The sequence below is a fragment of the Tachysurus vachellii genome, chromosome 20 (genome assembly GCF_030014155.1).
Source record: "Tachysurus vachellii isolate PV-2020 chromosome 20, HZAU_Pvac_v1, whole genome shotgun sequence".
In the NCBI taxonomy this organism is placed as follows: domain Eukaryota; kingdom Metazoa; phylum Chordata; class Actinopteri; order Siluriformes; family Bagridae; genus Tachysurus; species Tachysurus vachellii.
In genome coordinates, this window is record NC_083479.1 from 3207501 (window position 1) to 3230473 (window position 22973).

The 22973-nt window shown below is 43.0% G+C and overlaps 1 protein-coding gene across 2 annotated transcripts in view; it reads right to left on the reverse strand.

The window, feature by feature from the left end:
- vezf1a (vascular endothelial zinc finger 1a) overlaps positions 1-20847 on the reverse strand; it is a 21341-nt gene extending 494 nt beyond the window's left edge. Inside the window, exons 1-6 of one of the 2 annotated variants that reach the window (XM_060895198.1) lie at positions 20726-20847; positions 9271-10061; positions 6261-6330; positions 5492-5657; positions 3135-3170; positions 1-2680 (exon numbers count right to left, since the gene is read on the reverse strand). The exon at positions 1-2680 is cut by the window's left edge and continues 494 nt beyond it. In XM_060895198.1, the coding sequence (XP_060751181.1) occupies positions 2316-2680; positions 3135-3170; positions 5492-5657; positions 6261-6330; positions 9271-10061; positions 20726-20758 (1461 nt within the window). In that variant the 5' untranslated portion in view covers positions 20759-20847 and the 3' untranslated portion in view covers positions 1-2315. The remainder of the gene's footprint in view (positions 2681-3134; positions 3171-5491; positions 5658-6260; positions 6331-9270; positions 10062-20725) is intronic. The other variant, XM_060895199.1, reaches the window with a different exon arrangement.
- Positions 20848-22973: the final 2126 nt, after the last annotated feature.

Sequence of the window (22973 nt, forward strand, 5' to 3'; positions counted from 1 at the left end):
GGCCCACGCTTGAGTGACCAGGATCGAGACGCAGAAGAATTTCAAAATAAAAAAAAATACTAATGACAAATCTGTGCACCGATAGTTAGTGGTTCACACAGTGTACCTAGACTCACATTGGCAGGGCTCCAACCCTCGTAGTGATGGACAGCGGACGCACGTGTGCCCTTCAGGACTCGTCTATTATAAAGCGTGTTCAAGCAGCGAGGCTTCTGAATCCTAATACAATCTAACCGAGAGCCAAAATAAATAAAATTAAAAAAAAAAAAATGTTCTCCTCACTTACATCCAGTTCGTAAACACGCCCTGGTTAACTTCCCTTTAATGGAAACTCCGTCACCATCGTTTCAATCCGGATGACGTGGAGATCCTCAGCGAACTTGATACGGAGATGAAAAGCGGCTTCACCTGCTCACACGCGGACATCAACGACATAGTCATCGACGTCCGTCACGTCAATCAACAGAAGAACAAATCACTATTTGTTGCCTAGCAAACATGTTGACGTCACGGCAAGTGAAGCATAGCGGATTTCAGGAGCAGTCGGTGACGCAGTTAGACTCATAGTTTCACATATGACGCTGTTTGGGAACAAACAACACCTTAAATTCACCACATTTCCATGGTAACATAACTGATCTGTCCATCTGTACATAATGGAATTCATTACTTTTACTCTGCTTGCAGTTAGAAAGCAGTAAATAATAGTTAGATGCTCCGCCCACAGCTTGCAATCTGATTGGTTGTTTGTTCCTCCCTGTAGATGGGAAGATACGATTTTTAAAAACTAGTACATTTTCAGACCGAGATGTATCGGACCGGCTGAAGCAAGTTGACGTGTGTGTGAAGGCGTTTCTGAAGCAGCGAGTAGTGAGGAAGCGCCGGACGTCCGCCACAGACGGTTAACACGGGAAAGTTTCAAGACTAAACTCGAGTACCTAGGCTTGTTCGAGTAGCATAGTAGTTCATTAGGAATCCAGCATACAGGAAATAGCTTTAGAAATGCCACGCGAGACACACGCACGTGGATGGAAAGTCGACGAGGGCACGCTACAAACCGCACTTGTGCACGAGGCGACACGAGGACGCTGAATTCTCGTCGAGGACCACAATGGAAGCGTTCCATTAAAAATGGACAGTGAGAGCAGTTGTTCAGTTTCCCCTCCACCATCAAGAGGGAAAAGGGTGTGTGGAAAAATAAATATTTACACAAAAAATAAATGTTTAAAAAGTCCAGGATGCTGGGAATTATTATTCAAATAAAATATAAAGTAGTTTACTGGGTTTCCTGAGCAGAAAATTCCTCCTAACAGGGCCCTTGTGAAAAGAAAAGGAAAACAAAAACAACAACAACAACAACTAATCAAGTTCATAGTAAGATTAAAAACAACGGTATAAAACTCTACCTACTAGACTTTCGACAGAAATTCAGTCCAAATCAAAGTAAACTTGAACTTTTGAGGGTCAGTCCCAAAGCGGCCGCTTCTGTCCAGGCGTCCCCGAAACCGATGTTATGATCTTTGATAATACTGGTGGTGTTCACAAGGGAGAAGCTTTCAGTGCAAGAATCTTTCCTCGATCTGTTCCTGATTTAAAAAAAAAACAACAAAACAAACAAAAAAAAAACCCTAACTGCTGACGCTCGAGTAAACAAAGCACACCCAGCCGTCCTTAATAAACAGAGCAGGAAGAAAATAACAGTCATGAGTCAGTGCCGGGAACACCGCAGTCCAAGGAAGAAGAAAAATTAAAAAAAAAAAAAAAAGGAAAGAAAAATAATTCACAATTGTAGTTGGTTAAAACACAAAACACCAGCATACACAACTGTACACTAAAATTCAGTTCCTGTACCTTGAGTGATAAATCAGCAAACCGTCTTTCTGTAAAACCTTTAAAAACCTCCCTCTCGGTAAAAAGCCTTTATCCCTTTACAACTCATCTTAAAAATAAAAATAATAATAATAAAAAAAAATTAAATACTGATTAGAAGGCTACAGCTAAACAATGTAAAAATGAAATCCCAATGTTCTGGGATAGAAAAAAAATAATATATAATTATTATTATTATTATTATTTTTTTTAAATTAGCACTTATTGCGTTTGTCTTTGATAAACCTCGCCGCGAGGTCTGGGTGCTCAGTGTAGGGAAGAAATCCTTCACAGAAACTGGGTAGAAAACTCCATCATGGTTGCAGCGCTGCTTGTGATGTGGCTGTAGGACCGTGCCACAAGAGCAGAGTAAACACTCGCTGGCTGAGGGAAGGGGGCGGAGTCAGCTGGTTCGGCGAATCGGGTTAATGAAGCTCGGACGCGGTTCACCACGGGGGCGAGGAGGGCAGGACCTGCGAGAGGAAGGGCATGCTCTCCATGGACCGCATGGCGATGTTGAGCGGCGTGCCGATGTTCATGGGCATGGGCGTGGTGATGGCGACCGGGTGGGCGATGTTCATGTGCGACGCCGTGGCCGGGATGTTGACCGAGGCGATGTTAACCGGGCCGGTGATGGTGACCGGGTGCTGCAGGCTCACCGGCGCTGAGGTGATGTTCACCGTGGTGCTCAGGTTCATCTGAGCGCCGATGGTCACGGCCGTGCTGGCGTTGGCGCGGCTCATCGGTGTGGTGGCGGGCGCAGACACCGTGACGGGCGTAACCGAGCCCGAGTGGCACACGTCGGAGTTGTCTGGAAGAACAAGAACGAGACAGACAACGGAGACAAACGTCAATCGCTTCCCAGGAGCATCATATAAACACGATCCATCATATATAAAAGAATCGAGTTCAGACGTGTCAATAAATAGTGTTTACATATAAAATCTAGAGACGCGACTTTGTCTTAATAATAATAATAATAATAATAATAATAATAATAATAACAACAATAACAACAGTCAGTTCAGGAACAATGAGATGTACAAGTGCTTTGTAACATTATTCCCTCTACATAATAATCAACCTCTATTTCATCTTCATCTCTGAAATCAGACTCAGTCTTATGTTTTAAGATCCAATGTCCATCTGCTGTGTCTGTAGTGTGTGTGTGTGACTGACATAGTCGACCTGGACTGGAGAAAAAACATCATACAAATAAAAATCATCATCATCATCATCATCATGATAGGAATCTCCGTGTTTACCTTTATGCAGCCCTGACGAGTTCCACTGCCAGTCTCCTATTCAGAAATACAGACACAGAGTGTTACGATGGCCAGGTGGCCACAGCAGCGGGTGGTGTGAGTCTCGGTGACGTCACGCTCCACGTCACATCACACACTCCACCAGGCACGAGCCCAGAACGTTGTTTTTTTATTATTTAAAGTGGCTCAGCGTGCATTGAGTGAGCTAGCGGTGATACGACATACGTACGTATAATGAGGGGAAACTTAGAACGCTGACGGGTCACTAACTGGAAACTGACTACCGGGATACTGTTTGTTTGTGGAATAAATAAAGAGCAGTGTGACAGGAAGTCGTGTGGTTCTTATCACAGAGATCCACCGCAACAACCAATTAGCGTAACCGCCGGGAAGACGGGCTGGTGGACAGGTATTAGAGATTTACAGCCAGCTAAACTTACACACACTGCTGAGAAGGTCCTATTTTAGTCAAGGCGAGCGTGTAACACGAGTCTGGAGCTCAGCGAGATCGAAGCACATCATCATGAATCACCGTAATATCTACATTTATCTACATACATCTACATTTCTGGAACCTGGAGAGTAAAAAAAACCCAAAACAGACAGAATAAACTGGTATCCGGAGGGATGAAAAGAAAGCTAAAACCTAACCAAACCCCACACCTTCCCTCCGGGGAGTCTGTTTACAGTTCTGTTTAATGCTCGCTCATGATGTCACTTCCTGTTATTGCTTACAGGAGCGACAGCAGGTTGTTCCATCACCAGCTTCTTTTCAGCTCTGCTCTGTCTTTCTCTCTCAAAAAAACGAGTTACAGTTCCAGTGAACCGTCGCGTCACGAAGACGTCGGAATTCTCCGGTCTGATTGGTCACAACGAGCAGACAACAAAATAACTAACTTCATACCGGCGACGAAATCTGGTTGAATTTCCACCAGCTGACGAGCACAAGAGTGACTATTTTATTTAGCCGTCGCTCATATCCAAAGGAGAAGACAAACGGAGTTTATGAATGAACACAGATGTGCATTAGTGCACAGATGTGCATTATTAGCAGGTTTAACTCACTATCAACTCCTGGATCTATTGATATTCCTTCGTCTGGAAAGAAACTGAACCCAGATGGTGTTTCTTATATCTACAATAGTAGAAATGAACGTATTTCCTTACAAAAGGTCCTTGCCGCGTGACGCAGGCCTTCCGTTCTCGTGTACAGATCTCATACAAAGTCGTCACACACACATGAGTCTTCGCTGGGAGGAGTTTAAAAGAAGAATCCTACGTGTGTAATTTTACAAAATTGAGAAGTAAAAAAAAAAACAAAAAAAAAACAAACAAACTAAAAGGTACCAAAAAACAAAACAAAACAAACGAATTTCGAAAATTTGAGGGTAAAATGCATTTGTGGCCTCAAAAAACAAACAAAATAAAAAAAAAAAAAAACACACTACACAACACACTGTAGGGACTGATTATGGATATTGTTGAATTTTTCAAACCAAGAAATCTTTTGTCCTCGGTCAAAGTGTGTGTGTGTAATGATTATTTCATGAAGTGGAGGATTCTTCGATTTAAACAGACAAAACCTGACCTGAATAATTTTTCAAAATAAAACGCTCCAGTTTACAGTTACACGTTCGTGCCTTTTTGTACGGCGGCGACTACACGCAGGCCTGCGCTTCTTCGGCTCCGACATCATCTATGCCCTAAAGGTCAACACAGAGCAGAGACTTCACCTCACTCGAACAAACAAACAATCCAAAGTAGTGGATTAACCAAAATGAAGTGTGCTTGATTAACCATCACAAGTCTGAATACTGTCCTATATACAGCCACCAGCTCGGGTCCTGAGAGTACAACTGGCCCGGCTACGGCGAAGACCTCGCCGAGTTTAACGCGATTAATCGAGACACCAAACACTACACAGACACGATGGTCACCGCCAAGCCGAGAGGAAAGTTTCAGAAGAATAAAAAAAAACAAAAAAAAAAACACAAACTCTGTAGAAACACACAACTGGAAGAACATGGAAACTAAGCTATGTCAGGATGAGGTGAAGATTAGTAGAAGTTTAGATCTCACTACCTGATCTCGTATCAGGACGGCTGATCAGTAGGTTTTATCAGGGGCATATGACCAAAAAATATTTCCAGCGATCATTGTGGAAAATCAGAAAGGAAAAAAGAAAATTACAAGGATGTGGTACGAACCAATCCAAGGACCCTGGTGAGAGTCTAATAAAAGTGCATCGTATGGTCATACGGCCCAGCAGCTCTACTGGAGTCGCCACTGATCAGCCGACCCCTGGCTCTCCCGCTCTGGGACGTGCTACGCTGCGCTGGAAAAGGCGGCACACGTACCTTTGTTGCAGGAGTTGTTGAAGTTGGTCTGGCCGTGCGTCTTTAAGTGGCTGGTGATGTAGGCGGCGCTGAGCATCTTTCCGCAGATGTTGCACGTGACCTTGCCCTCGTGACGGATCATGTGAGAGCGCAGTCTGTCTTTGGTGGCGAACGCTGACGTGCAGGCCTGGAGAAGAGGAGAACAGCGTCTTCAGACGACATAAAAAAAATGGACCACCAATGATATGATGTAGAGCGACTCTAAAACAAACACCGCTCTAAAATCTCCTACAGCTATTTAAACCAAGTGAAACCTGGTGAGAGCGAAGGCTAAGGCGTCTGATTCGTCGTCATCAAATCATTCAGTCAGCATTCAGGCCCTGTCCATGTGGGCGGAGTCAACCTGGAGGAGACCACACCCACCAGGATTTAAAAAAAATAAAAGTTCTCAGTAGGAATAAGGCGCTCACTCGGAGGCACTTTGTATTGAGTCGCGCTGCCGCTTTGCTTCAACGGGACAGATGGAGAAAGGCCTCAAAGCAAAAATAAAGGCTCCCCTTCCACCAAGAGCATTTTATTCGTCGTCTCCCGTCTGTAAAACGTATGCAAGGATTCGGACTTCTACAAGCATTTCTCTTTACCATAACAGTCTACGTGGGAGTGATCTTAACAACCTTCTCTGATTCGGACATCGTAAAACGAAACGTGACACAAAGCCCCAAAACCAGAACACAAGCATGGAGAGAAAGGAGAGGTCAGTGTGAATGTTGAGATGATGCTGAGGTCATACCGTTACTTGGCATTTAAACGGTCTCTCTGAGGAATGCACATGTTTGACGTGGCAGCTGAGATGATCAGGCCTGAGGAGGGAAAAAAGAAAAAAAAAAAACAGGAAGGAAGTCAATGTGGTCATCAGATATAACAGACAGATCTATTCTGTGAAATCCTAGCTGAGGTCTTCAACATCGTACGGCTAAAACAAATCTGAAGATCGTCGTGTTTTGATAAGTACATTGTGTTTGTTTTTGGTTTTTTTTGAATGACGTCTACAACTCTGTGAAATAGGGTTTAAATGAGATCTCTCAGAGTGCGCTGAACCGGAACGGCCGTCCGATCCGCGTCCCTCCCCCCAGTGCCGCTCGTTATTGGTCAGAGTGAAAACATGTGCTACATACTTTTAAATAACTAAAGAAATAAAGAAAGAAACAGCCTCCTGTTGCTGCTCTCTGACCCCAGACTGCTGGGCTGCTGTTATGGTGAAGATTTCTGAGCCAGCAAGCACCGTGTTATGGCTCGAAACGTCCTACGAGGAGCGTTCGAGTGCTACTGAACAGTTGGCGTGCTAAAAACGGCTCCCTTTCTTCTCGACTCGTATTGCTCACCCTGAAATTAATCCTCAGATTATTAGTCACGCAGTGCCGTGAGCCGGAACGGGACGAGGAGGGAGCCGTTCTGACGCACGCTGCCTGGAAATAGAGGAGTGATGCGACGTGCTCTTAAAGCAGCCACAAGCGCACAACTACAGGGACTGTGGTGGTGGTGAGCAAGAGGAAATCCCAGACTCGTGTGTCACCGGAGTTTTTTATTACAAACCCCCCACCCCACCCCTTTCTTTTCCCAAAATCTCTTGGGAATGCATCAGTAGGCTGAATGAATCCAGGGGAATCAAAGCGGCCAGCCTCGGCCCCTCCCCCCCTCGAGCCGTGATGGTAGGGCCCGCCGCGTGCTGAGGCGCACAAAAGCAGCCAGTCACAACTATTCACTGTGGTTATAAATCAGCCGGCTGCAGAGATAAATCAGCGGGAGCTAGACAATGTTAACGTCATATGGAGGAGCAGATGGTGGAGCAGGCTACGTCTTTGTACACGTATTTCACAACTGAGTATTAAAAACTACTGACATCATCCCATTCTGCTGGATTAGGCCACCAAACAAACTCACACACACACACACACACTCGCTCACACTCTCTCTCTCTCATACTCACTTGCACACACACTCACTCTCTCTCTCTCTCTCTCTCATACTCGCGCACTCTCATACTCACTCGCACACTCTCATACTCTCTCTCTCTCATACTCACTCGCACACACACACACTCTCTCTCTCTCATACTCGCGCACTCTCATACTCGCGCACTCTCATACTCGCGCACTCTCATACTCGCGCACTCTCATACTCGCGCACTCTCATACACTCGCTCGCACACACGCGCACTCTCATACTCGCACACACTCTCTCATACTCACTCGCACACACTCGCGCACTCTCATACTCACTCGCGCACACCCTCTCTCATACTCACTCGCGCACACACTCTCATACTCACTCGCGCACACACTCTCATACTCACTCGCGCACACACTCTCATACTCACTCGCGCACACACTCTCTCATACTCTCTCGCGCACACACTCTCTCATACTCTCTCGCGCACACACTCTCTCATACTCACTCGCGCACACACTCTCTCATACTCACTCGCGCACACACTCTCTCATACTCACTCGCGCACACACTCTCTCATACTCACTCGCGCACACACTCTCTCATACTCACTCGCGCACACACTCTCTCATACTCACTCGCGCACACACTCTCTCATACTCACTCGCGCACACACTCTCTCATACTCACTCGCGCACACACTCTCTCATACTCACTCGCGCACACACTCTCTCATACTCACTCGCGCACACACTCTCTCATACTCACTCGCGCACACACTCTCTCATACTCACTCGCGCACACACTCTCTCATACTCACTCGCGCACACACTCTCTCATACTCACTCGCGCACACACTCTCTCATACTCACTCGCGCACACACTCTCTCATACTCACTCGCGCACACACTCTCTCATACTCACTCGCGCACACACTCTCTCATACTCACTCGCGCACACACTCTCTCATACTCACTCGCGCACACACTCTCTCATACTCACTCGCGCACACACTCTCTCTCTCATACTCACTCGCGCACACACTCACTCTCTCATACTCACTCGCGCACACACTCACTCTCTCATACTCATTCGCACACACACACTCTCATACTCACACACTCTCACTCTCTCTCATATACTCACACACTCTCTCTCACTCATTACATTCTAAACTAATTTATTTTAGGATTAGCTGCTAGCTTGATAACAGAGGAAAAGTAGAGCTGGTAAGATAACAAAACCACACTAGCTAGCTTAAAAACTCTCATGTGCCTGAACTGGAGCTAAAACAAACAGTTTGGGATAAATTATTGTCATTATTTTAAAATCACTCTGGGCTTCTATATGACTTGTAAGAATACTGTGTGCTCCTTTTCTTATAAAAGTAATGAATGAGCAGTAGATAGTAAACAACAACAGTATCTAACCAATTAGCTAGCTGATAAGATTTCTTAAGATAGACAAGAAGTGACAACACCCTTAAAAACCAAACAAACCCAGAATATCCTGAAAGCTAGTTAGCGTTAAACAAACTAAACAGAAAATATAGTCTGAAAGCTATCACGCTAATAGCAGAACTTGTTAAAACAAGAGAAAACAGAAACCTGGAAGACAATTAACCTCCAATAATAGTGTTTTTTTTTTTTTTTTTTTTTACTAAGAACTGTGGAACTCTTTTCTGTCTTTCTTTCTATTTTTTTCCCCTCGACATTTATATTGGTCACAAAGTGATCAAAACATGACAATGATGGTCGAGTCTCTAAGCAGATTCGGTTTTGTTTAACATAAATTTCTGCTTTGCTCCAAAAATCACTAGTTCATGTCTAGTTTTTAGAGACTGGGTGTCGTACCTGGAGAAGCCCTTTCCACAGACAGAGCAAACGTAGGGCTTGTGCACACCACCGTCGTGCGAGCGCACGTGATACGTCATGCGGTCTTTCCTCTTGAATCGCTGCTGGCAGATCGGGCACTCGAACGGCTTCTCGTCCGAATGAGACAGCTTGTGCCTGTTCAAGTGGTAGACATCACGGAAGGCCTTGCCACACATCTCGCACCCGTGGTTCTTCTTCACAGGCTTGGCCGGCTTTTTAGGCACGCTTGGCTGGCACCCGGCGACCGTGGAGGTCGGGACCATAATCCCCGAGCCTGAGGTGGCGGCTGTAGTGAGGATGTACGAGGGGTTAGCGTTGTTTTCTCGTGTCATACTTGAGAGCAATGGCACCATGGTGGGCGCCGTCGTCTGCGCGGTCTTTTTCGGTCGTGACACCATCTTGACCCCGGTGTGACACGACTCGTGCCTTCGCAGGTGGTAGCTGTCTCGGAAGGCCTTGTTGCAGTAGCCACAGATGAACGGCGTTTTGCTTTTGGGTTCTTTCTTCACTATGGGCATGATGCCTCCTCCTCCACCACCATGGCCTCCTCCTCCACCATGGCCCCCTCCGCCACCATGGCCCCCTCCGCCAGCGCCCGTCCCGCTGCCCATGTTGTCCTTGAGGAGGTCAGCAGAGTTCACCGGGGGCTTCTGATCCAGCGGGATGGGCATGATGGGCTTCTGGTCCTGTGGCTCAGTGCCGGCGTTAAGCAGCGGCAGCAGGCTGTTCGGACCCACTTGGTGCTGGTGGTGCAGGGCATCATTGGCATGCTGGAGGCAAAACAAAGAGGGGCTTTAATATAAATACTGACAGTGTGTAACTGCTATTTTTCTCCTAATTATTATGAACAAAATACCTTTTTTTAAATATTATTAACAACATCAGATGTTTGGCACATGCCTAATAAAACTACATGAGCCACGGACTTGGACATTTCTGAAAGGAAATGAGTCATCAGTGCAACGAGGAGCTGTAGAGTAGCAGAACATGCTGACAGAAGGAAAAATGATGAAGGGCAATGAGGAAAACGTGAACCCCAGGTTTCCCCACGTGCCACCAAACTTGATTCAAAGCATAATAAGATGCTCGGGTTCTCGACTTCCTTTACAAAGGCCTCATTCTGTTTGGTAATCAGCTTCACACAAACAAGAGATGTGGACGGAGACCAAGTAGCCAGACAGGAAATGAATCACGCGTGGTTTATGTTACAGGATCGGCTCGGCTAACAAGCGCAGACTAAACACGACCTCTCGCAGGTGACAAACTTTAAATGCTGCTGACGCCACGTGCTCAGGAGAAGGTCGGCGCCGTTTTACCCTGAAGTCATATTAATTACAGTTCTCACTGATCACCTTTAACCTACGAGGAAGCTTTTCTTTCCTGGTGGTTATACTCTCTCTTACGGGGCGACTGCACCCACGTCCGCAGGGGACGAGGGGATCGGCGAACGGTTTTATTTCATCAGATCGCAGCACAAGTGAACGACTGCGAGATATTTCTTCTACGTAGTGAGGAACATCGTTCTTCCCAAAAGATTGATGTTCCTCACTACACATTCCAGGGATGTGTGGAATCTACCCCGTGGTTTTGTCGGCTCACGTCTCGTTCATTTGTCATTCATCAATTAATGAAGTTTGTTTTGGAATCAGTAATATTGGCTCACGAACTCGAGAAGTTAAAGCTAACATGAACCACTACAGTCTGATCTCATTTTAATGACAGAGTTTATGTGGATAATGGGTTCAAATTAAAATAACGATACAGCCGTCTCAGTTTGTGAGGGTTATTGTGAAAAGTGACGCTTAAACAATTTGCGACGTGCAGGAATAAGCGCAGTTCAGTGTCACCATAGTGACTGTTTGAACGACAAAGCATTATCAGCGGAGTTGCTCGGTACCGATTACGACCCTGAGCTCGCCATCTTGTCACGTTGTGTAGACGTTGCCTACCTGATCTCTCTTTCCATTTTGTGTTTTGTGTGAAGCGAGTCTTTAAATAAAGCGCAGTGGAGAACGGCGCGATGTGGTCTATTGTGCTCGAAAAGCAATCTGGGATTAAACACACGCGGCTCTGAGCAGCGAGTCTCAAAGGTGGGAAACGAACAGAGCGGACCAGCCGGAGGGAAAGCGTGTGAATGAGTGAGCAAAAGTGAATGAGCCAGAAAGAAAGAGAGAGAGAGAGAGAGAGAGAGAGAGAGAGAGAGAGAGAGAGAGAGAGAGAGAGAGAGAGAGAGCCTTTAGAGATTAAATACAAGCCACTCTGTCTGCTTCCCACCTGCTGGATCGCAGCTCGATGTGAGGGAGAGTGTGAATGAGTAAGGGAGAAAGTGAGCAAAAGAGTGTGAATGAGCGAGCGAGAGAATAAGCGAGACGGCGGGAAAAAAAAAAAAAGGCGGCTGATTCATTTCAACCTCATTCCTTTAACATGTATATACAATTTGAGACAATGAGTGAAAAGTCTTTATTACGAGGACAGTCCACGGTGAATGTCCTTTAACTCAGAGCACAGAGTTAGATCTCTCTGTTCAGATCAGTTGCACAAACACAGATGTGACGCATTTTGGATAAAGTCTGGAAATTCTCACGACTGACTCAAGCGGTTGAATCACCAGACTGCTTAAGTGAACCGAGGAACGACTGCAGAGCCTACGGTAAGAGGAAAAACCCGATGGGTGAGGGGCAAAAACAAAATCCGGACGTCTTAAAAACAACCTAGTGCCACTGGAGCTTCTAAATCCATCCAGCGTAAACAGATCCATCCTGCTATAATGCCACGGCAGGTCACGTGACCTCAACACTAGCCGACTCATGCGGACTGAGGCTTCACGCCAAGGCTGCCTCTGGCGAAAAGGAGTTCAGCACGAAAATGTCGAGACCAAGGTGGGACCCTCTGGAGCAAGTGATCTGCCCTCAGGCATTGGGGGGAGGAAAAGATCTGCGGCTGGAGGAAATTAAGGCCAAGGCCTTTTTGACCCAAAAGTGGAGAGGTCTGTTTACGGTAGCAGTGAAAGAGAGGGGGGAAGAGACGTCCATCTCAGCACTGCCCCGGTTGGTTGGTCACTGTGTGGCCTGCAGTGTGCTTCTGATTACACGGCCAAAGGGAAAACCTGCGTGAGGCCGACATTGGAGAACCACAGGCCACAACCGCAGCCGAGCCAAGCTGTACATTCCTCCTTGACGCAAGATCCAAGCTTAAACCCAGAACACACAGACTGTCTCGTCTAATAATCATAGATGCCATAAGGACTCCAGGTCACAGCGCATTGCGGTCACAGAAACCATGATGTTCATCAAAGTCAAAATCTGCTCATGATGCTTTTGACCAAGGTTCTGTGGGAAGGATCACGTAAACGCAGTGATTCATCTTAACAACCAGAGTGCAGCGTGTGAGATTGTCCTGTGAGCGTCCTGACCACAGGACCACATTCGGGACAGGGTCTGTTTCCATGGTATGGCTCGCACTGTGCGGTTATATGGAAGGAGGGGGGGGGGGGGGGACGACACACAACAAACGTACTGCTTACACTCCAGAACAGATGTGTTTATATCACATCACCACAATTTACCAATGCGCATCTTTTATTTTGTAGTAGCTTTAAAACAGCCATTCCTTCTAAACACAAAAACACACACACACTGCCTGTAACGCCACGGACACTGGAGACTCCTTCCTCACATCACCACGATATATGATTATTTTTAAATCTTTACTCAGTATATTACAATATCGCAATTTCCTGCGAATGAGCCGTTACTATAGATGGGATAAGATAGAACCCTGTGATTCTTCACTGTTCAAAATGCTGTTATAGAAAAGACCAATCAGATTCAAGAATTCAAACTGGTATAAAGACATAATGGTGATTAGCAAACAATATAACAGCTGCACGCCGACATGCTAACATTTAAACATGCGACGATGAAATGTCATTAATGCGAATGAACTTGTCCAAGCTCTGAGTCAAGGCCACACACACACACACACTTACTTCACCCAATTAACCAACACGTAAAATCTAAACAATGATCCCATTAATCAAACTCACTTTCAGACATGTTTTAGTAAATAAAGCGTCATTTACGACAATGTTGATTCTGAACAATGAAGATTCAGGAGTGCACTGTGAGGTAAAAGGTTGTTAGCATATTGCTAGCTATAATACTAGTACAAGCTCGGGCCCCTGAACACGTCCCTGCAGTACTGATCTATGGGAGGTGAAGGGCTTGTAAAGAACAGTGTTCAAGTCTGTTGTATTACACATGGACGTGTCTCGTTAGAGAACAGCTCACGTGGGAACCTTAAATGAGCCTTCCTGAAGCTACAGTGAATTAAACAAACATTTGCGCTAGGATTTGAAGGTCTTTGCACTAAATTTCATAACCGTTTTCTACCCAAGAACATGGCCAATCGTTGCTTACTACCAAGCTAGCTCATGCTTAGCAGTGGTGTGATTCTACTTCTAACTAGCATCAACGAATCAGGTAGCTAGTTAACCGCTATCTTACATCCCTTACCATGTATTTAAACATATCCTGCAAATCCAAGAGAGTATATAAGCCAAATATCATGTCAAATGTTGGGGGTAATTTTCCGCATTTTCCTCATGCCGCAACGGGACCTTTTCCCGCCAGATTTTACGTCTCAGGGTTTTCTTTCAACACCCGACAGAGAACCTACCTTGAGAAGCTACAATTATATCTCATTAGCCTCCTTGACTGTTTTTCCACCATAACTGTAACGCAAGCTCGAGTGTGAGAAAGGCGGTATGTAAATAAAAGGAATAATTATAATAATTATTATGACTGCAGACGACGTGTCGGCACAATAGTGGGGAGGGGACGGCGCCGGAGGGAGTGAACGCTGAGCTCCTCACGCTATTGTTGTTCAATGGAGCATCCCAAATGAGCGAGGACCAGCACACATCAGGGTCCAGCCACATTAACAATCGCTTCTTAATCGGCATTATGGTCACAGCCGCTGGATAACGGCCTCTCGGACGCAATAAACAAACAATCTTTATTTTATACTGGAGACACGTGAGACGTAACGCTGCCTCTTCATGGTCAGTGTGTTAAAGCGAAGTTTAAAAAGACAAATCAAAGTCTGATCAAAAGAGTGTTTTGTCTGAAAAGGACATCTGTCATATTCCTTTAAAACAGCAAGGGTAGCTTTCCAAATCACAAGAAGACAGAAGGGCTCCCTACAAAGGCACATGATTTTTCCCCCCCAAAAACTACTTTGTCTCCCAGTGGTATAAAGTATATAATATATACTGGTTACATCGGAGTATGCTGGGAAAGCAGAGCACTGCAATTAAGACGCGCGCTCTCTTCCGCAAGCGGCAAAGCCTAGGGTTAAACACCTGACCCTTAGCATTCGGGTTCAGCCATCCATCCGACAGAGACGGCGACGAAGGAAAAGGAGGGGGAGAGAAAAGACGACAGAGAAAGAGAAGAAAAATGAATTCCCCTAACATTCTCCTCCTTATTTCATCTGCTCTATTGTTGCTTTCCCCCCCAAATCCGCGCAGTGATGCACTCAGGACCCAGCGGGAGGTCTTTGTACGAGAGTCTCCGCTGATTTGGTTCCTCTATTCATGGTCAGAGGCGCTGCATTTCTCCATACACACCCCTCGGTGAGACGCTGAAGCCTGGCTCACAGATGCAGGGGAACCTGGGAACTTGTGTATAGTGCGGTGTAGAGAAAGGGAGGGAGGAGGGATTCATCACCCCATACCGCCCTACTGTCTCTACACCTGCCCGGGCAATACCGGGCTACTAAAAGCATGAGCCAGTCTTCGGTTACACAACAGACTTTTACTTCATATTAATAAGCTTGAGAAACAAACCGACTGTGCAGCGTGATAAGTGACGGCTGATGACGATGGTCCAAATTTCCTTTCTGAGCTACTCAAGAACACCATGTACAAAAGGGATAATGACCCAAAGTGTTATATTCCTCCAGCCAGGTTGCCAGTGACAACGATTTGGTGCATGCTTTTTTTTTATCCATTTAGAGTTACATTCGATCGTGTAACAATTTGTCGCCTATTAACGCAAAGGTTAGAGCAGCTATAAATAAAGTCGTTCCTTTGCCTCCTGAAGCTAGAATGAAAAAAAAAACCTGCAGCAATGGAGAGAAAAAGGAATGTGCAAAGCCCTCAGTCATGACGGAAAAATGTTAGACAAGTTATGCACATCATATCAGATGTGTGTGTGTGTGTGTGTGTGTGTGTATGTGTGTGTGCGGAAAGGGGTGTGTTGCAGACAGAGTTGCAATGACTGCAGCTTGCCTTCACGCCGCTCTGACAGATTTGATCCAAATCAGCTCTGAAGGCTGAGGTCACTCCAACGTAAATAACGTCCTAGACGGAGCTGAGCTCGAGAAGCAGCAGGATTTTTTTTTTTTTAATAAAAGCTGCTCCTTGACAATAGGGGCGAGACTGAAAGCTGCAGCACATGCTAATTCATTTTTGAGCAAAACTTGTGTACATTTGAATTTGAAAGGAAACAAGAGAAAAGTGGAATGGAGGCGAGGGAGAAGGAAAAAAAAAAAAAAAAAGAAAACACTCGACAAAAGCTGCCTTCTGAGTGAAAGAGAGCAGACTGTACAATTTGCCTATTAAGACAGCAAGTTAGATTTGTAGCAACTTTCTCACACTTTCGCGGAGTTTTACCCGCATGAGCTCATCTTGAATAAATGTTATTTTGATGTCTGACTCATTAATTGCCTCCTTCCTGCTCAGTGACTAAAGCTGGCCTATGACCAGCAGCTTTTTCATGCGTTCTATCAAAGGCCATATTCTTCTCAGAAACAAGATTGTACACGTTCCTTCCTCGTCGCTCCGATGCCTGACTGATATTCGACAGCAAATAGAAGTGGAGAAGGAAGTCCAGGTGTGTAAAAACCAGGGGATGATGGAAAGCATCTAAACCACAAAAAGATTAAAAAACAGGTGCGTCTGTGCCGTTCATCGTTCCCTAGATAAAGCCAGAGATGCTAATACTGCTAACAAGAAAATCCTAGCAGGCAGAGAGAAAAAACAGAATTTCAGTGACAGTTAGAACTGAGAGCAAAAAGAAAATCAGTCTCGTGCACCAACGTTCAAATTAAGATAATTCAAAGTTAAGCACTATCTCGAGCAAGTCAGGCGTCCTTTCCCTTTCGGTGAAGGATCGTCTTTTCTGCCTGGTGAATTTTAAATCACGTCTGGGGGAAAACAAAAACAAAACGCTGTTGTATCACTAGGTGGAGCTATAAGTTAGCTAGTGTAATACTAATCAAATGCTGTTGTATTAGCTTACACGTTTTATCCATTTATGGTCATGTTTACTATTGTGAAATGTCCGTGAAACAAGTTCTTGTTATCATTTAGGCAGAATGCCTTTCCCTTAACACGTCTGATGGCCACACAGTTTTCATTTAGCAAACGTCATATACTTTTCTGTGGAAGTTGTTACTATAGAAACGAGACCATAGCCTGAGAGCGAGAGAGAAAAGCATGGATCACATGATGCTGGTAGTTGTGGGTTTGTCACGCTAACCGGGCCAGCTCGGCGCTCCCTCCTCGCTTCACTTCAGCTGAGTAATAAAGGGATTACATGTACTTCCACTCTCTTAGCACTCGCACAATGGCTGTCGCACACCAGCGTTCACATGAAAGGGCCACCAAATGAAATTCATTCCCTTTCTCGCCCTTACTCTCATTCTCCTCTTCTCTTCTCCAGAAAACTCCAGATGTGCACCAATGCACTGTTCATCAGCTACTGATCACAAGTTCCTATTCAAGTAGTAGGAAATGTACTGAGACGGTACACATACATCATTACTGAATCTTCTTTTAAAACACATTCAAGTTACTTGGAAATGATATCCAGCTGATATAAAACCTGATCCGCTTTATCACGATACTGTGTCGTGATCCAATACCACACAGAACATGCATTCTTGTGATCTCTTGGAGGTTGGCAAGCTTTAATCTGGAAGTCTTGAAATATTTAAACCGTCCTTATCTTCTTTACAACTTCCACAGAACTCAATGAAATACTCATTCTTCACCCTAACAAGCAATCATGAGTCGAGCAAGACGGCAGCGTCTGCTGAAGTGAACTTTTACTCCCACAGCAGGACTCCAAGTGCAGCCAGGTTCTCTTGCCTCATTGCAACGCCGTTCAGCACCCAGACGGAAACCACCATGGTTGCTTGATCCTGGATTTTGTTGAAATTTTGCCACTAACCAAAAATCGCCTTGCGCTAATTAGCAGGTACCAGGTGCACTTCCTCACCATGGTGGTGAATACAGTAGAGCAAACCAACCTCGATTACAGCGTCTACTTCAAAGCTGAGAGGATCTAAATAAGAAGCATGGCCTCAGGATATGCATTTGAACTTCTATAATCAGATTCACTGTTCAAAGTGCGCATGAGGGAGAGCATGCATGAGGGAACAGATGAAGACGACGACAAAAAAGAAGAAAGCATGCACAGGCATGCACTATAGAGCAGAGATTTAACTGTTTCATCTTTGTGGACACCCAATAAGGTCATTCTGTGTAAAATGTATATTATGCACTGCTCTCTATTCCATTCCAGTCACAAATTCTGTACCAGCTAGCTTTTCCACTAGCTTAAATAAAACTCGGAATTTCTCTGCTATAATGCCAAAAGATACATGCTGTACCGGCAAACTAAAATCTTTTCACATTTGCTGGCAACCAACTCCAAGAGGCCAAAGTTAAAGTAATCAGTGGCGTGACCACAACTAGCAGCTTAGCTGCTTCTTCACTTCACACATGTCAAGAGCTGAAAACAATGCCAGGCACGTAACACAGGGCTCGATTTCCTAACGTGCTTTCCTAAAGTAAAAAATAAACTGGATCAAGGACAGTAAGTACCCTGTGAGTCAGTCTTGGCAGGGATCCTTAAAGCATCTTTGGAAAATTCTATTTCTGTGCATCACTAACTCCAGACTCAAGACCAGATCATATAATGTGATAAGAAATGCTGGATTGGATTTAATGGAGTTTCCTGTTAACAACAAAAACAGAAAACCTGGACAATTTTTTATTTTAAGCTACCGTAGGTTCTGGTTAATAAAACAACAGCAGCACATCATTACACAACTGAGTAGTGCTATTAAAATAAATCGTGGAGGACTCAAAAGGAAGCAGAGTTACTCTTACACCTCCAAAGTCGATTATTCTTTCTAGTAGAACAAAAAAACCTGATATGTTTAATTCTAGCAAATTATGTATTAAAGAATGTGTACTTTTTATGTTGTGGAACAGCAGACACACATTATTGAATTGGAATTGTGCTTTTAACAACAGATATTCCCACAAAACATGTTAAAAGAAATTGTGTAGATGAACGAGCTGGAGGTGATAGTGGAAAGAAAAAACAACAATGCTGAGACAACATGACAAAAGAAACCATGAAAAGAACCAGACTCAAAAGGAAACACGTCCTCTTCTGGGTAACCAGATAGTGGAACCAAAGTCTTGGATTGGACATTAAAACTTTCCCTAAATGTAAATGATTCATGTCCTAATTCTCATCCAATATGTAACGTTTGTTTAACATAGCCAATACTAGTTATTAAAACATGAACAATATGGTTTACGGTTCCACAGATTCATTGGTAAATTATCAGTAATAGCCAAATAAAAACATACCAAAGGCTATTGTGCGTGAATTAAACTATCAGCCAAGCAACATTTAAAGATAACAGTTTAAATGTTAGTTCAAAACCAGTGTCTAAAAACAAAACTAAACTCAACATATAGCTAACATGTAGTTTTTGTATTGTGTAAACACTTTATTAAGTAACATAAGTGTTTTTTTGTTTTTACAGCTTTTAGGTACACTCATAAGGTACAAACATGATTTATTTAGCCAAAAACATTGATTGTTACCATATAAACTACACAACAGTGGAATAAAGTCACTGATAAGCTTGTAGCTAGCTTGGCCACATTGCATACACTCACGTTACATAGGACTTACATTTAACTAGATACTAACACACACACACACACACACTCGCACACACACACCAAACTAGTTAGCTAAATTGTTGCCAAAACTAAAAAAAAAAAAAAAAAATGCTGTAGTTATTTCATGCATGTCGATAATCTCGTTAATTAACGTAATAGTATATTACACTTGATGTAAAAGGGTTGTTTTAGCACTTTTATTACATAAATATATAAATAAAGCATTTTAGACAAAGCGGTTACGACCGTTATGTACTTATAAAATCGACCGTTATATTACCTCAGTTTAAAAAAAAAAAAAAAAGTTATACTGAGTTGCACGTGCAACCCCCCCCCCCCCATCTCACGAGACATTTTGAAAATAACGGTCGCAATCAAAGTTAAATCAAAACTGTTTAAAATACATATTTGTTGCTAAAACGAGGGCGGAAAAGCCATTAAAAGACAAGTTCTAAAGATTTTTTGGGTGAGTATAAGACAGCAAAAGGTGAGTTAGTTGGCTTAAGAAATAAAAACCAAAAAAAAATAAAAAATAAAATGTATATTTGTAAGAAAATAGTGAAGAAATACAGACTCGTGCTAGCTTGTGGCTCGTTTGGAGGACTTTTTCTTTTATTTTAATACATATCCCATGTTTCATACACGGAACAATCCGTAGACAATGAACAAGTGCGCCTTTGAGGTTAAATCAATGAAGTACGTCGTTTTCATGAACTTTATAAATCAGCAGTACGACACAGTAGCAGTGTTCCGACTCAGGTGAATCGGTTCGCGAACTAGTGGAAACAAGTGAACGCGTCACAAAAAAAACTACAACGTTAAAACAAAACCCGGCCTTAAAACCCGCTCTACGTTTAAAATCCCCGATCCCGCGGTTTGCACTGCAGTGAATTGAGGGGAAAACTTGTTCCCAACTTGTTTGGATTCAGCAGCCTGATTCGCGCCGACTCACCGATTCCGAATCACCGACCCCGACTCATCCCACCTATCTGCAGTTTCGCTGAATGAATCTGATGTTTATCTAACAAAACTAATCAAGCAAATGGGTTTAAAAAAAAATCTCCCTACTGATTAGAAGGCGAGGTCTGAGATCCCTGCTGCTTTGGATGCGTTTATGATCCCAGATTTCTCATTTAATGTCTCAACTAAGCCACGTTCAAAAAAAAAAAAAAAAAAAAAAAAAGTGCTAAACATCAGCAAGATCTACAAACAAACAATAAACAATAACGTGTGTAATAAGAAAGCGACGTTTCTCCAGCGCCATGCACGTCCTCACAGCTGGAAGCCTGGGATCTGATGCACCATTGTTTTGCTTGGATTTTGCTCTGCTTTTAAAGCTATATTTCCAAAATCTCACTCAAAAACTCACAAAGCTTAGAGGGTTAAATCTACGCTCGTGCATTCGTTTCGTTTCCAAAGCATCCAAGAGAGATTCCTTACCTGAAACAAGAAGGTACTCCAGCTCGGCTCCATCGCCACACTTTAAAAAAAAAACCCTGCTGGAAAACCTACAAGAAATCTACAACAAAGCAGCTCAACATGGCAGCTGCTACAACTTCCTGTAACCCCAGGGCCAAACCATTTCACAGATTACGGGGGGGTGGGAGGTGGAGCTCGGGGTTATAACACCGTGAAACTTAGGCGTGAGTAAAAAAGCATCTAAATCGAGATTTCTCGTATGAAACGTCATACGTTATAGCAAAGATTGTTTTAAATATATATCGAAGAGTCTGTTGTTGTTGAATATTGACCTTTGTTCCTTTGAGACACCCCTTTTCTCACAGTGCGTTATTCTTTCTGGGACGTTAGAAAAAAAAAAAAAAAAAAACAGGCAAGAAGTTGATCCATTGCATGGAGCCTGTGTGTGAGGGCTGTTTATAGACATATACCATATAAACATATCACATTTAAACATATAAACGTTTTTAACTTGGTGAAATCAAGTATCTGGGTTTTATCCCCCCAGCTGAAAGTCCCCTTTACTACATGTGTTCTTATCAGGCTCTCATTTTCCTGTTCAAGGTTCTTATAAGTGCACTATACCAGTGTTAGAGCATTCATAGCATGTTATGAACACTTTTATAAGTACACTATACCAGTGTTAGAGCATTTATAACGTTATGAACACTTTTATAAGTACACTATACCAGTGTTAGAGCATTTATAGCATGTTATGAACACTTTTATAAGTACACTATACCAGTGTTAGAGCATTTATAACGTTATGAACACTTTTATAAGTACACTATACCAGTGTTAGAGCATTTATAACGTTATGAACACTTTTATAAGTACACTACAGCAGTGTTAGTGCATTTATAACGTTATGAACACTTTTATAAGTACACTATAGCAGTGTTAGAGCATTCATAGCATGTTATGAACACTTTTATAAGTACACTATACCAGTGTTAGAGCATTTATAACGTTATGAACACTTTTATAAGTACACTATACCAGTGTTAGAGCATTTATAACGTTATGAACACTTTTATAAGTACACTATACCAGTGTTAGAGCATTTATAGCATGTTATGAACACTTTTATAAGTACACTATAGCAGTGTTAGAGCATTCATAGCATGTTATGAACACTTTTATAAGTACACTATACCAGTGTTAGAGCATTTATAACGTTATGAACACTTTTATAAGTACACTATACCAGTGTTAGAGCATTTATAACGTTATGAACACTTTTATAAGTACACTATACCAGTGTTAGAGCATTTATAACGTTATGAACACTTTTATAAGTACACTATACCAGTGTTAGAGCATTTATAGCATGTTATGAACACTTTTATAAGTACACTATAGCAGTGTTAGAGCATTCATAGCATGTTATGAACACTTTTATAAGTACACTATACCAGTGTTAGAGCATTTATAACGTTATGAACACTTTTATAAGTACACTATACCAGTGTTAGAGCATTTATAGCATGTTATGAACACTTTTATAAGTACACTATACCAGTGTTAGAGCATTTATAACGTTATGAACACTTTTATAAGTACACTATACCAGTGTTAGAGCATTTATAACGTTATGAACACTTTTATAAGTACACTACAGCAGTGTTAGTGCATTTATAACGTTATGAACACTTTTATAAGTACACTATAGCAGTGTTAGAGCATTCATAGCATGTTATGAACACTTTTATAAGTACACTATACCAGTGTTAGAGCATTTATAACGTTATGAACACTTTTATAAGTACACTATAGCAGTGTTAGAGCATTCATAGCATGTTATGAACACTTTTATAAGTACACTATACCAGTGTTAGAGCATTTATAACGTTATGAACACTTTTATAAGTACACTATACCAGTGTTAGAGCATTTATAGCATGTTATGAACACTTTTATAAGTACACTATAGCAGTGTTAGAGCATTCATAGCATGTTATGAACACTTTTATAAGTACACTATACCAGTGTTAGAGCATTTATAACGTTATGAACACTTTTATAAGTACACTATACCAGTGTTAGAGCATTTATAACGTTATGAACACTTTTATAAGTACACTATACCAGTGTTAGAGCATTTATAACGTTATGAACACTTTTATAAGTACACTATAGCAGTGTTAGAGCATTTATAGCATGTTATGAACAATTTTATAAGTACACTATACCAGTGTTAGAGCATTTATAGCATGTTATGAACACTTTT